At 36.6% G+C, this 15864-nt stretch overlaps 1 protein-coding gene across 1 annotated transcript; it reads left to right on the top strand.

The window, feature by feature from the left end:
• Window positions 1-4343: 4343 nt before the first annotated feature.
• On the top strand, window positions 4344-14693 carry LOC129261504 (uncharacterized). The gene is made up of 8 exons (XM_054899564.2): window positions 4344-4361; window positions 5299-5358; window positions 7217-7327; window positions 7948-8049; window positions 8616-8778; window positions 9189-9368; window positions 10784-10908; window positions 11414-14693. Exons 1-8 carry the CDS (start codon window positions 4344-4346, stop codon window positions 11486-11488), a joined length of 834 nt encoding a protein of 277 aa, XP_054755539.2. The 3' UTR covers window positions 11489-14693.
• The last annotated feature ends 1171 nt before the right edge of the window (window positions 14694-15864 follow it).

Genomic DNA, 15864 nt, shown 5'->3' with positions numbered 1-15864 from the left:
TTTCATTAATAACTGATTGGTTGGGTTTATTGGGTACATGTATGTGGATGAAAAAATAATAATGGTAAAATACATGAGTGAGAACTGAGATTGATTGCAAGTGATCACATGCAATTGAAAATGAAAGGGTACTAAGGTTAAATGAGACTTTAAATTTTCTTATAGGTCCCTGTAAATGTGATATTCATTTAAAAAACTTCATGAGTGAGAACAGAGTTTAATTGCAAGTGATCACATGTAATTGAAAATGAAAGCCGATTTATGTTCAATGAAACTTAATTTTCTTAAAGGTCCCTTTAAATGAGATATTCATTGATATTAATACATGGATATTTAAATGACATTAGGATTATCATGTTGCTATTATTAAAGTTTGAAAAAATTCTCTGGAGGGCACTAATTGAAAGTTAAGCTGTAAAATGCCATTCCGTCATCTGTCATGAACATGTCTCTGAAAGACATACATGTTGAATGTAGTGACATTTATTGGGCAAGACACCATTCTCATAATACTTTCTAAAACTAGTTTGGAGATCGGTTCCGGAAACCAGTTTGGAAGATCGCATTGCTAGCATTCTCATATGATCAACCGAAAGTGGTTTTCAAAAGCACTTCATTTAAAGTGGCCTTGTTGCTATGGGAATGCTCTCAGTGGGGGTGACATGTTTCTCGCAAAATTCAAAACCGCAGCGTAGACATTCTACTCACAGTTTGTCGAGTAGCGGGCTCAAAATGTGCAAAGATTGCTTCCTGAAGAACGGTTGTGTCCTCACTTATGCTAAAACCAGTTTAACGAGGCAAAGCGATCTCGAAAACTACATCTTGAGGTGGTTTTCCAAACAGGTTTGGAAGATGATCGCTTCAGCCGTTTTCATTACATATTAAACTAGTTTCCACTAAACCAGTTTTCAGTAAACTAGTTTTAGTGTGGTAATGAGAACTGGGTCCAAGTTGCAATAGTCGAGCACTGCACACGTCACTGGTGTGTTGTGTGTACATGTCATGACACAATATGTAGAGTCAACATTGGAAAAGAATCCAGGGATCGTTCTTGACTTTTAAAGAAAGATGGGTTGGGCTGAGGGCTGACTGAAATATCAATTCAAGTATAAATGGATTGCAAAAGGAGATTAAATGATGCTAAAATATTAATTGAGGCCTATGGAAAATATACAGTTGTGAATATTCATTTAGATTTATTTCAGTCCCATCGTTCAGAGGAAGGAGGAGGGTGGGTGGTATCTTCAACTTTTGTCTGCTGCCAATAACTGTCAGTGCTGACTAATTTAAGATTGTTGATTACAGAGAACGACTGGCTTCTGATTGTTTTGATGGCAACTGTCAGAGAATAACTTTTTGGGGAAGTGGGAGGGGCTATTTGTTTGGGCTGACAACTTTCATGAAATGGTCCCCAGTTGTCGAAGTTGTCAGTTTATAAATACAAAGGCCCGTATTCTGAAGTCGTGTTTAACTTATACTCAGGTGTAAAGTTGTGGTTTAAGTATGGATAGCCAATTTTTACATAAATCACTAACAGTAGAGATATCATATTTCAGCTCATTTGGCTCTCAAATCATTCATAATTGTCTAGGAAGTATAAAAAGATGATTTTTTTTCACCATTGGTGAATCAGGAAAGAGCACAGAAAACATAAGAAACATACAACTTAATAAAAATTTTGACACTTTTGGCTTCCCATGATTTTAGCACAGAGTTAGACCATGGTCTAAGTTAAACCTGATGCCAGAATATGGGCCTAAGTCGCCAATTAAAATATACTTCTTTTTTTTCTCAAAAGAACTTGAAAGACCGTTGAATTCAATCTATCAACATAAATTTGATATGACATGCAAGAAATCTGCAGCTCATACTTGATGCGTTTTGTTTCTTCTTTTGCAATGTTGGCATTGACTTTTTATTTTCATTCATTGTGCATAGAAGCCAACCCCCCCAAAAAATTGTAAATTAATTGACACATAAAAAAGATAAAGGAATGAAGCTTGTGTTATTTGTATTTAGGTTTGTCACCTTTCTGATTCTTCACTTGTTTGTGTCTTCTTTTGCCCACTTCAAACTTCTTTACATTAGCCATCATGTTACGCAATCAAGTTTATCATCATAAAAATGACTCCTTATAAACCTGGAGTCTGCTTGCCTTATATAACTGCACCCCCCCCCCCCCCCCCCCCCCCCCCCGCACCCATTGAGGAAGGAAAAAATACACCTTTTGGAAGATTTATTTATCTGTGTGAACAGTTTTCCTCTTTGGGCACTTTTTAAAACAGAGATCTTTTTTTTTTCTTGCAAATTGGAGTAATTAAATAAATTTTAATAATTTTCTTGTTGATATGCAGCAGCCCCAGGGAAGCTCCAGTGTACTCACTATAGCAATAATAATCCTTGTAGTTTATAAACTTGAATCAAGCTATTATGATAAAAACAGATCAATATTCCAGGGTCCTCTTGTCAGTCGGTGCCTGATACAGACTCGTCTTTAAGTATTTTCAGAGAAAAAACTTTGTTCGTACTCTATCTTATTTGCATTTGAGTGACATTGGACTGAACAGCTCTTTACATATCTTGTGGTTGAGAAAAGATCAGGTTTGGGCTCTCCATTTGTCCAGGGTAATTTTTGTGTCTTCAGTATTTTCCAGCTTTTTTCGCCTTGTGTTTCACTGAACGCTGAATGTTAACACCAATTCAAAACTCACATAGCACTTTCCCCGGCTCTAGTTTCCTTCAAGGCGTTTATCCTTCACATTTTGAAAAGGAAAATAAAGCACAGAATATGAAGAAAATATGCTAGCACAATTATAAGGTCTCATTGATTTTACAAAATGCAGATAATATAGGGGGAATGAAAAAGGGGGAGTAATAACGAAATAAAGAAAGATGAATGGAGCTATTACTTATTGAGCTGGTGCAAGGGAGTACCATATATCTGAAGGATAGTTTTTAACAAATGGACAATAAACGAACAATTCATCACTGACCGCTTGATTGTCAGAACTATAGAAAGGCAGTTATTTTGTACCATGCTAAGGCATCTCCTTATGTTTGAAATGCCTTGACATACCTTGAAATTTCAATATAATTAAATTGAATTACATAATACAATAAAGGCTTTTGTATTGAAGACCCATTTACACTATCGTACCAACATGACATTTGTTGCAGTTCTGTTCAATTTTTGTCACAATGTTTGGAAGTTTGAACCATAGTGTGAATGGGTATTAAAATGTTTAGGTTTTTATTTTAAAGTGAAAGGGTGGAGGCCTTTTATTGCCTTTATATATTTTTGAATGAACACTATTCAAATAGTGTTTTATAATAGCAGGTTATATTTAAAGCTTAAAAACATGTTAAAAAAGTGACGAAGTAGAAATAAAGCTAATAGTGGGTTTTCGCCCAGCGTCGTACGACGCTATCTACGACGTAGAACGATCTCTTTGTTCGTGCGTCCGTCGCGCTCAACTCTCGCTTGTAAGCAGTTTCGCAAATCGCTGAACGCGGCCGGATCGACCGGCTGGCATGGTTGGCATGTAATGTTGACACGCCAACATGTGCATTGTATATGTTCCTACTATGTGCACACAACTGGCAGTGCCATGTGTCTTGCAGTCGCGTCGTCGACCGAGCCATGCAACGGCTTTTCAATCATATTTCAATAATCATACTCGTTTAAACTTCTACTGTAACATTTTGAAATTATACTTAGCTTGATTTTAGTATAATTGAAATGGTACTCACCGAAAAACTCGCATTCGAGTCCATGTTTTGAAGCTTTCAGCTATCAGTGTAGTCAGAGTAGAGTACAACATGTGCATGCACGCGATGGGCGAATGTGTTTACATCGATCGGCTCAGCTTGCTCGCTCTACAAGCGATCTGATTGGCTGTTGACGGCTGTTGACAAATCCTACGTTCTAATGCGGACGCCCGCTAATTTGCGGAAGAACCGTCCGTGATTTGAGCTCAAGAACGCTCGGGCCTCTGTTTCCATGAAAGTTGGCGATTTTTGCACACGTACGTTCTACGTCGTACGACGCTGGGCGAAAACCCACTTGTGTATAAAGGCCACCGCACACCTTACGACCCGACTGGTCTACGACTGGCTTGCGACTGAGTGAGGGGAGATGTGACGTCACAGCTCTTGTCAGCTTGAGCGTCGCAGACGGGTCAGAGACAAGTCGCAAGGAAAATCGTAAGGATTTGACATGTCGAATCCTTATGACTGGATCGCAAGCTCAATCCAACTTCCAGCCAATCAGACAGCAGAGTTGCACGATGCGTATATGATAAACAACGCGCATACGCAGTAGTAAGCGCACTTTCTCAGTTGCTATGCCAAAAAGCGCATGGGTGAGTCGCAGATCGGATCGCAAGGTGTGCGGTGTCGAGGCTTATGACTACCTTGCGATTCATCTCCCCTCACTCAGTCGCAAGCCAGTTGCAGACCAGTCGGGTCGTAAGGTGTGCGGTGGCCTTAAAAGGTAGAGAGAAAAAAAGAGATTTATAGGCAGATGTTTCATCCACTTTGTGCTACAAATATGACATGTTTTTGGGGTTGTAGCATAGTGTGAATTAATATGTGTACTTGTCTAATTGTGTTCAGTACTTTCTTGGGAATTGAAAGCCCTGATGTTCTCCCAACATCAAGAACTTTCATGATAATGATAAGAATAGTTTATTGTTTCAAAGTCTGTATCCTCGTTGAAATTGGACCGGTCTTTTGCATTACAAATAAAGTCAATATTATGTATGAAGTGGAGATATAAAGCAATATGAGATAAATAATAATTGAAAAAATACAAGACAAATGAAAATCAGAATTACTCTTCTGACATTATGGTTTATCAAAATTATATTTTGAATGGAAAGTCTTGGTCTGAGAAACATTCTTGTCGGGTTATTTTTGTAGAAGAAAATGTAGTAAAACAGCCAAGTTCTGCACAGGATTGCTTCGAAAATGTGTTCACACTCAAGTTATGAAGCAAATCAGTTGAAATGTTCAGACAAAACTTTAGCGTGGAGTCTCATTCATGTGCAGTGCATGCAACTCTTTGCAGACTAGAGTAATGTAGCTAGCTTTTTTTAAATAACCAGCATACACTAATATTCCTGACATATTGCATAATCATTTTGACATTTTTTTTTTCAAAATTAAATATCACTTACATACTTGATTTAATGTATATTTTATTGCCAAATAAAGTGATTATTCAGATTTTATGAACAATAGTTATGTAACTTTGTAGAATTTCATAAAGATTAATCACTACTTCCTTTGACCCGCTAGGATTCAAATGGTCTTTATCCAGAGACAGATGATGAATTATTCTCAGAAGATTTTACAGAGGTATTTAATACACCGAGTGCTGTGAAAAATATCCTTATCTACATCTACATTATTTTCCTTCTGGTACTAATATAGAGCTTTGTAGTGCATATTTCAGACTCCTTTTGTTTCCTGTAATTATTTTGTTATTATATGAATTTGTGTTTTGCTAAAGTGGGATTTTATTGCACAAAAGGTAAACAATGTACAGGATTTTCATACACTTTATTTTCTATGATAAGAATATAGTAAATTTGATATGCTTCATATTACTTTCTAATGTCTTTATGAGTTTCTATTCACATAGTGTTGCAGTGTTTCATATCTAAGTATTTCTCACATGTATTTACATCAGGTTTTTTCTGTTATGACATATTATGTTCATATATACCGGTATTCTTCTCTCAACATACATGTACTTATAATGTTTCATATTATGTGAGGGGCCTTTTTTTAGAATGAAAAATGACAAACTTTTTTTTGTCACATAGTAATTATTGTGGCATACAAGATTCTGGGAGATCTAGGAAATCTCACCATGATTGGCTTCTAAAATTGTACAACTTTCTGCCACAAGAGGGCAGTATACTAAAACAGTTTGATGTGCACACTAAATAAATTTATCTACACTTTTGAAGTTCTTGCAGAAGCAGGCTAGCGAAGTGGGTTGTTTGCTTATAAATGTTAACCAATGAGAATAAATGTGTACATTTTGTAAAGATTGAATTAAAAAAAAGAAAAAGTTAGATTTCTCATTATGTTTTGAAAGGGGACATGCAAAAAGGATAGAAGAAACTTTATAATTTTCCCCAGGTTTGTGGGTGCTAAATGAAATGAAAATGGAATTAAACAGACCAAATGAAGTAAATGTATATTTTCAATTCATTGGCGTAGATATTCTACTAAAAATTATTAATATTTAAAAGATGAATAGAATTTTTTTTTACAAACAATGTTGCAATTGAGTAATAGCTACATGTTGTAGGTATCCTAGTGGTTATGACTCATACCTTGTTATCAGAAGGTTGTGTGTTCAAATCCCATTGTGGCACCAGCATCCTTTCGATCTACACGTTGCTATTCTTTACTCAGGTTTGCAATGGGTACCCGGTAGGATGAAAAACACAATGTACATGTATGACTAGCATTTTCTTGCAGAGACTCTACCTATGGAGTGGAGAAAGTGTATACAATGTATGCAGGCAAACCAATATCTGATGACCAGAGTGATAATAATCTATTTCACCTGTGTTTGAATTTTAGCATCAACTATGATTATATGGATTCATTTTTATGCTACATGTAGCTGACAATATATACCGTGTTTACACTTAATCGGCATTTGGTTCTGAACCAAATGCCGATGCAGAATCGGCATTTGGATTGCGTTTACACGTTGTTACAGCTCGCGGTTCAGAACCGCGAGCCGATGCAAAAACCTGAAATGATACGCATACCAACAATATACGTCATAATAAAGACAACGCTGGATCAGTGCGCTTACAATTACGTCACAATGGTAAAGTAATTGAAATGCGCACAAATTGCCGGTGCAGAATCGGCTTTCTGTTTACACGTAGTAAAAAAGCCGATTCTGCATCGGCTCGCGGTTCAGAACCTACTACTTTGGTGGTGCAAATTGCCGGTTCTGAACCGCGAGCCGATTCAAGTTGCTCGCGTTTACACGCTATGAAAAAGCCGATGCTGAATCGGCTCGCGGTTCAGAACCGCGAGCCGATTCAAATGCCGATTAAGTGTAAACACGGTAATAGTGACTACCATTATTGAAGAATAACTTTGAAGAGACTTCTGGTGAAAACTCATCAATTGTAGTTGTGATAATTGATCTAACCCGACGTCGCTCTGTTCCATCTTATAGTGTGAAGAGTTTGTGAAAGCTGGTGCAAGTCAAGCTGAAACAGTATCGGACCTGGTTTCATCATGTGACATCACATTCTCTATGGTATCAGATTCAGAAGCAGTCAGAGCGGTAAGTTATTACATCATCATCAGTGATTTCACATGAGAAATGTCCATATTTTTTATTCATTTTATATGAAAATAAAGAATGATTCAAATTTTGCTCATATCTATACTTTTTCCTTCTGAGATGAAGAGCTTAGATTTACTTTGTGCTTTTGATACGCAATTTAAAAAAAATACATGATGTGAAAATAAATCTAATTGTGATTTTGGAAACTAATGAAATATTTGTTTGATTAAGATATTTTAATGAAATACCATTTTCATTTGCTTAAATTGTTATTTTGTCCATCAGCCCCCACTTGCAACACCTGTTTTCTGTTGCCAAGTTGGCTTCCTTACAAACACTACTATTTTCTATGTTTTGTTTCTTATTTATCTTCATATGCATTGATTTAATTTCTTCAATAGAAAATGTATAACCCAGTAAGATCGTATTGCTCAAGTACTTTTATTGTGATTTCTATATCTTCAAAATCTTTGTTATGATTTCATGTTTATGATTTAAGCCTGTCTTGTCTTTTGAAGATCATGTCAAGTTACTTCTATCAGATTCTTCTTTACTTCCAAATCTACCTTTTACAACACCATGTCATTTTCAATTATCTGTTATCATTTCTTGTACAGATTGTATTTGGTGAGAATGGTGTATTAGATGGTATCAGTGACGGTAAAGCATTTGTGGACATGTCAACAGTAGATATTGGTACAGTGACAGGAGTTGCAGAAGTAAGTAGGCATGACATTTATAATATGAGTAAAAGATTTTATAGCAAAGAAAAAAGTCAAGATACAGATTAAGTGATCCGATAATATGAAATCTAAATATTCATTATAAGAACAATTTTGTTTGAGTGCTGTATGTTTTGATCTAGTGTAATCAATTGAATGTTCCATTTCTGACTGGTTTTGAAGGCCTGGCTTTGGCTGATAAACGTTAATGTTCTATGAACCTAAATTTGTCTGTGCAAAGAATATACTATTCTTTCATATTGAAAGAAAATTGTCATTTTTTCCAGACATGTCTGTAAAGTTTACTTTACTTCTTTACTTTTGTCAGTTTATTGGAGTAGATTAATGTACATCAATTCTGCTTCCCTTAACAACTTCCTATATTGAATTAAATTAAAGGGGGAAAAAAATTGTATTTTAGTGAGCACTGATTGGCCTGCCAATATCACTGTGGACTTCTCTATCCAATCTCCATTCACAAAGTTTGTATATCTCTGTAAGCATATTGTATTGTTTTAAAATTTGTACCTTCAGGCACTTATTTCATATCCTCTCATTTGTAGGCTGTTCAAGCACGGGATGGCCGGTTCTTAGAGGCACCGGTCTGTGGTAGCGTCCAACCAGCCATGGAAGGTTCCCTCATCATCATTGCAGCTGGAGATAAAGAACTCTTTGACGAGTGTGAATCATGTTTTCAATCTATGGGAAAGAAAGCATTCTATCTTAGTAAGTCATTTATTTTGCCTACCAGGGATAATGTGTGATGTGGGTAAATGTATTTAATGCTTTTCAATTGAATTTGGACAAGAAAAACTTGTCCCTTGGTCAATAAACAGAGATTTCAATATTGAACAATGAAAAAGGTTGAAAGGTGGAGATGGTAAGGAATAGCTAAAACTTATTTCAGGTTGTGTTTTAATGTGTTAATAGGTTTTTTCACACTAATAGATAGTGGTGGCTAATGGTTTGTCTATACATCGACACTCCTGGAGCAATACCACTTTGAAAAAAATGTTAGGAAATTTGCATTTTCAGGCATAGAAAACACCTTTTTGGGTAACAGATTTTCCTACTTTAATATGATAAATTCTTTGTTGCATGCCTACTAGTATAATTTTTTTTTTAATATTCTGTAGTTGACACAGGTAATGCAGCTCGGATGAAACTGGTCATCAACATGATCATAGGCAGCGTCATGTGCAGCTTTGCAGAAGGAATGGCCCTTGCTGATAAGTCAGGCCTCAGTCAAAGCGTTCTTCTCGACATTCTCAATCTTGGATCAATCGCCAACCCTCTTATTAGTGGAAAAGGAAAAGGTTAGAAGGAAGTTTTGAGCTTGTTTGGTCATTGTGCAATGCATCTCTGCCTGATGAACCATATATGTTTGTTGGCACATGCCAATGTTACCCAGGTGGAATACCAAGGCTTGTCTTGTATTGATATATTCAGGGCTCTATAAAACACAGGTGTGCAATCAACCGCTAAATTGCATGGGCCAATGAAGATCACTGTTGCATGCACATTTCATTCAAAACAATGACCTAGAACCAATCAGAATTGTTCTTTCATATTTGCAATTTATTGCAAACCTTGATGTTACAGGCTTAGGCTTTGTTACAGTGGAATTCATTTTACCACAACAAGCATGTGGAATTCAAGTCATTACCTGTACATGCTGAGAATCTGCTATTAAAATAAAAATGGGAAAGAAAAACTCTAAATTCTAAGAATTTAGTTATTCCAACGCATCATGTATGGCTGTTCTTGATGAATAGGTTGACTGCAATGCTCCCACATTGACTTTGGTTATGGATGCTTGCTCTAGCATCATAACTTTTTAGTGCTGTTTTTATATCATCAAACAAATTGGGTCATTGGTTAAATGGGTGCATCGTGGTCTAGTGGTTCTGACTCTCGCCTTTGAAATAGAGGGTCGTGGGTTCGATTCCTAGCCATGGCGTGTTTTCCTTCAGCAAAAAATGTATCCACTCTGTGCTGCACTCGACCCAGGTGAGGTGAATGGGGACCCGGCAGGATTAATTCCTTGCATGCACTGAGCGCTGGTGATGGTAGCTCAAGCTAAAGCCGGGGTAATAATAGCAGCGCTTTGTATCCTCGGGCAAAAAGCATTTTATAAATCCAGCTATTATTTATTGTTGAGGCACAGAGTGGCAAAGCTCAGAAAAAAAAATGCAGAGGCAAGCAACTTTTCTTCTGTTTCTTTGTGACAAAAATATAGAACCACTAATAATCTTTGAAAAAATGGTTATGACAACTGAAAACAAGCTAGCACAAAATCATCTTTACAGAGTTGCATGGGAAAACCAACAACGTCCTTCAATGTTATTCATGACATGATATTGCAATTGTGAATCATATGATATGAGTAATGATGTCATGGAATTAATGTGATATCATGAGTTTATTTGTGCAATATCTGACCCTTTTTTTTTTACTTTAAAGTGAATGATGTATTTTGTCTTATTTTGTATGAACAATATGAAAAATGTTGCCAAGCATTGTCACATCATGTATAAAGGAGACTCGACTGTTTCTGAAAATTCTTTTTGTGAAGCATATGTTTCTCTCAATCGGTGATGCCTCCAAATAAATACTGCTCTTATCTCAGCTTTTGTGATGCTTGTGCTTTAAATACAATGTTGTTGCTTGCATCTACAGCATCATAAGTTGACAGACCTTAAATGAGTTCTCCTCTTCTTCATTCCTATAGCAATCCTCGCCAACAAGTACCCACCGGCTTTCCCTCTGAAATACCAACAGAAAGATCTGAAGCTTGCACTAGCTATGTCAGAGCAGGTTGATCAACCCTTACCAGTCTCATCAGCAGTTAATGAGGTAAGTCAGAAAGATATTACCTGGGGAGCGTTTCATGAAAGGACTTGTCGGACGTTTTATCCGACAAGTCCTATTTTATCCGATAGTTATTATAGTAACAGTGCTTCTCAACCAATCAGAATACAGGAAAGTTGTCAGATCTGACAACTTGTCGGACAAAAATGTTGATGAAACGCCCCCCTTATCTGACAACTTGTCGGACGAAAATGTTGATGAATCGCTCCCCGGAAGACCAGATTGCCAGTATTTACAATTGTATACGAAGTGAAACCATGGCTTAACATGGTTTAAATCAGTTTAATATGTGGCCATCTTTAGACAAATGTGTTAATTGGGTCTTTGTTGTTATGTTGCTTATGATAAATAGACCCATATTGGTGATTACAATGCCTTTTTACTTGCATTATAAGCAACTTTTTACAACAATTTTTAGACTGTTTCTTCCTGTATTTGAAAGAACAACCACCATTTACCTAGTCATTGAATTGTTCATTTTATTTTGCAGCAATACAAGAGAGCAAAGAATATGGGTCTAGGAGACAAGGACACATCGGCCATCTACAAATCATTAACCCACTAAGAGACTGGATGCACAAGACTAGCTCTGTGCTTTCTCATATTCCAAAATCCTTGGCACATGTTCCACCCATCGCCCTCGCCTCCCTCTGTAAGATCAAGTCTATGGGGAAAAGCAGTGCTGAGCCGTCAAAGGTTGAAGATAACTCGTTTGTGGATCGATTGCAAGAAGAGCTGCTATTGCCCAATGGGAGTAGGGCAAAAATGTGTCACTGGGATTATCCTTTCCAATCGGAGCTTTAATTGCGAGGGAGATTTTTTTTAATGAACAATGTTAGGTATCAGGTCCCCAATCATGAAGTGTTGTGTCAGTGATTTTTACTGATAAATTTGCTTTAAGCCAATCACAAACATAGATTTCAGCAGCTTATAATGATTGTCAATGTAAATCAATGACAAATAGCTTAGTGAAATACTCCTGTCAATCTCTTAACGTCTTTTTTAATGAAATGTTTTTAAAATTATTTATCATGACCCTTTGATAAACCTTGAGATTTTAATAGCCCTGTTTGCTTGAACACAATCATCCATTTTTATTGGAAAATTAATACATTTGAACATTTGAATTGTTTTTATATTCAAATGTGATGATCCAGTATTTTTGTCTAGTATTTATTTTCCTGAGAAAGATCAATGTTGTCGGTAATTACTGCTTCGATTATACAGATAATAACTCTTGAAAGGCACGCTCCTTACCAGTGATGAAGGGGGCGGGGAAGGGTTGCAGCCCTTTGTATGTGTACAGCATTCTCTGTATAGTTCAATGTTTTTTAATAGAAGCACTTTTTCAAGAAGAAAAAGGGCAGTTGTTTCATTTGTATGTAGGAAAACAAAATCTCCATCCCTTCTCCTTGGCGCCTTTTGTACAAATGCAATTCAAATGGAGAATTTAATATTTGTGTGAATATATGAATGCTTGTAATGATTATCGCCCATGAGTTTATTCCATGGGATAGTATTATGTGTGGTTATGTTGACAAGTTCCAGAGCTTTGTGTTGCCACTTTCTTTATAAAAGTTCCTGTTGCTGAAATGAACTTAGGTAATTGCCAACAATTTTCCACAATAGTGTTCTCTGATTTAAATTGGGCAATGCCATTGAATAAAAAAAAGAAGAAACTTATGCGCATCTGGAGAGTGTTTCATCAACATCTTCGTCTGACAAGTTGTCAGAACAGGGGAGCATTTCATGGACATTTGGTGTCCAACAACTGGTCAGATCTGACGACTTTCCTTGAATATGATTGACTGAGAAGCACTATTACTATCGCGACTGTCGGATAAAACAAACTTGTTGGATGAAATGTCCGACAAGTCCTTTCATGGAATGCTCCCCTGACATCTTTCCTTGATTTTGATTGGCTTCTGAGATGTACTGTTACTATGGTAACTGTCGGATAAAACAGAACATGTTGGATATGATGCCCGACAAGTCCTTTCATGAAACCATGACCCCATTTGTACCTCACTAATGTGTTTGGGCCATCATAATTTAACGTCTTCACATATGAACTCAAAGTGAAACCAATCAATTGAATGAAGCAGTCTCTGACAGTACAAGCAAGATGCCCTTTCGTTCCATAATGTAAGATAAAATTGTTAATAAAAAACTATGAGTAATCATTAATACCCCTTAACAAATTTATATTCTTTGAACATCTCAAAGTGTACCAATCACTGAACATTGTAGTTCTATTTGTTACAGGTTCCATTTCAATATATTGTATTCAAATCATGCTCTTCAAATACATTAATTACATTCTTTATAAGCATCAATCATTCTATGAAGTATGTAGATGAATGAATGCGTCTTGTCAATGTAATGCTTTGTGAAGAATCCGGTTCTGATTTCAGTTCCACGAGAGTACTGAAATTTGTTCTCTTAAAACCAATGACCTCAAGAAACAATTTTCATTTCGTGGTTAGTACGCTTTTTAGATGAATATATTGAAATCACAATCTTTCTTCATTTAGTATTCCACTTCCTGGAGGAAGGGGGGGGGGGGTATTTTTAAGATTTTTTCAAACATATTGTATACTGCCGGCGTCAGCACACAATGAGTATTGTCTTTTATCACACATGTCAGGAGTGTTTCTACACTTCCCGACTCTTTGAAAATGAGATGGATCTGGATCACCCCTTTCAGGCAAAGTCACAAGGATCTTTTCATTTTGATGTACATGTATACGCCAAAACAAGATTTGAGATTCAACGCTTGATTCATGTATTCAACACTTGACCAGCCTAGCTATCATTATTAGGTAGCGTTAGATTTGTAATGCAATTTCTGTGATGCAGAACCTTTCTAGTATGTCTAGTATTGTCTTATCGCAGGATGTGTTTGCAAATTTGCTTTAGCTTTTGTGATGATACAACTTTAGAAAGTAGCACCATAATGTTAGGTGTGTTGGAGGGAAGCAGTGCTTAACTATTAGGTGATTTCAAGTCCGATGTTGGTGTTAGATGCACAATTTGGATTATGTTTCCTAGCTCCAAAACATGATACCGATCACAGTATTAAATAATGGCTAAACACCTAGTGAGTGACTTTACCGGACCAAATTCATTTTGTTTGGTCCTATGCTCATGTAAAAATTAATCTAACACCAACACCAAAAGGTGAACACTGAACTTGAAATCACCCATTGTGTTACATAGGTGTATGCACTTATTTGGAGCTGTACTCAGTAGACTCCAAGTGACATAAAACAACCATCCAGGATGAGCATCTCTTGGAATTGCATTGCATATTTAGGATGGTGATAAATTTAAAAGACCTATTGTGACATAATGCATTTCTCATGTATGCTCCTAGCAAAAATACTTTGATCATTACTAAGCCTTACAGAAGTTTTATCATGTTAAATGCTCCCTATTGTGATGGTTGGGTGAGCACAATTTGAAGGGGAAAAAATAAGCTATTACAGAGCTCTGTTAGCACAACATATTTATTCAAAGATCTTTTCCCCAAAACATGAATTGCTAATACAGACTAAATATAGTACTTGTGACAATTTTTTTTCTGAAAGGTTTTCTTCCTCATCTCATTTTCATAGAATTAGGAAGTGTAGGAATTCTCTTGTTAATTTACAATTTGCATTTATTATCCTGATATTTGTCAATCTTTTCAACTCTGTATTGTTTTATTATATTTGTTTTGTACTTTTGTCTGGAATTAAACATTTTAGCGCATTAGTTTTTAAATAAAATGCTTGTTCCTTTTTGTTTTTCTTAGCATTGAAGTAGAGAGTGAAGAAAGCAATACATGCTCTAGAGGGGAATAATTAGTAAGGAGCATTCTATCTCTTGGGAAAGATGAAATAGTCTTTATACTGTATTGAAATGATTATTCAGGTAATATACCTATCATGTCACATCCACTTATAGCATAACACTGTAAATTTCATAAAAAGTTTGGTACAAGAAACTTCATGATTTTGTATTTTTATTTCACATCCGATTTTTTCTTGCTTCATTCCTTGCTTCCGACCATCCCTTCCTGGTCCTAGACCTCAAAAGCCCGTATCCCTCCAAGGCACATGCCCATAGCGCCATACTCCATTTTCCTTCGCTAACTGGTCCACCGCTCCTTTAAACGCAACATCCGCATCACGTTCTCCATCTTCTTCCATGGCTCATTTCCATGCATCACAGATCTTACACTACCCCCATACACCATTCCTTTCACCTTCTAGGAAATCTTTTCACGAGTATCAACTCTACACATTGCCAATCCTTGCTCTAGCTGTCACAGCTTTCTCCGTACACACCATCCACACTTTTGCACTGTTCCAATGTATATCTCCTTCACTGCACATTCACTTCACTCCCCACTACACATTTCCAACTGTTCCACCGTTGACACATTTGCTCCAAAGAGCATAGGGTTAGAGTTAGGATTGTAATTCAGTTTTTTTTTCTTCAGAATTATGTAAAGATTATGATTAGGGTTTATTTAGTTTTGGAGGTTAGATTTTGTTTGGCTTAACATGCAGATTGGAGCTAATTGTTGCCAGAGCAAAAGTCATGGAATTGTTCCACCATACCTCCAGCTCCTTTAGCATCTTCCACCCACAAAAGCTCTTGCCTTGATTCAGGAATCACCCACTTTCTACCTATGCCACATGGGTCTACCTTCTCTCACTTACACTTCCCCCTCCCTCCATCCAACAATTGTCTGCCCCAAAATTTACTCTCAAATGCTTTCTTCCAGTTTCAATTGCAATTCAATTCCATTGTGTCACTCATCAAAACCAAGTCACCAGCATACAACATCTCTCTCATCAAACTACCTAATGCACTCTCCGTAACACATCCATCGTAATTGTGAATATTAATGATAACAATACGGAACCTTGATGCACACCTCTCTTCACCTCA

Source organism: Lytechinus pictus, chromosome 5 (assembly GCF_037042905.1).
Source record: "Lytechinus pictus isolate F3 Inbred chromosome 5, Lp3.0, whole genome shotgun sequence".
In the NCBI taxonomy this organism is placed as follows: Eukaryota; Metazoa; Echinodermata; class Echinoidea; order Temnopleuroida; family Toxopneustidae; genus Lytechinus; species Lytechinus pictus.
The sequence above is the reverse complement of the archived record's forward strand: the minus strand, read 5'-3'. Positions and strand labels throughout refer to the sequence as shown.

Bases quoted from the DNA above. Each gene is read 5' to 3' on its own strand.
- LOC129261504 (XM_054899564.2), top strand. The intron at 8,050-8,615 runs GTAAGTAGGCAT...TCTCATTTGTAG, and splicing joins CAGTGACAGGAGTTGCAGAA to GCTGTTCAAGCACGGGATGG. The intron at 10,909-11,413 runs GTAAGTCAGAAA...TTTATTTTGCAG, and splicing joins TCTCATCAGCAGTTAATGAG to CAATACAAGAGAGCAAAGAA.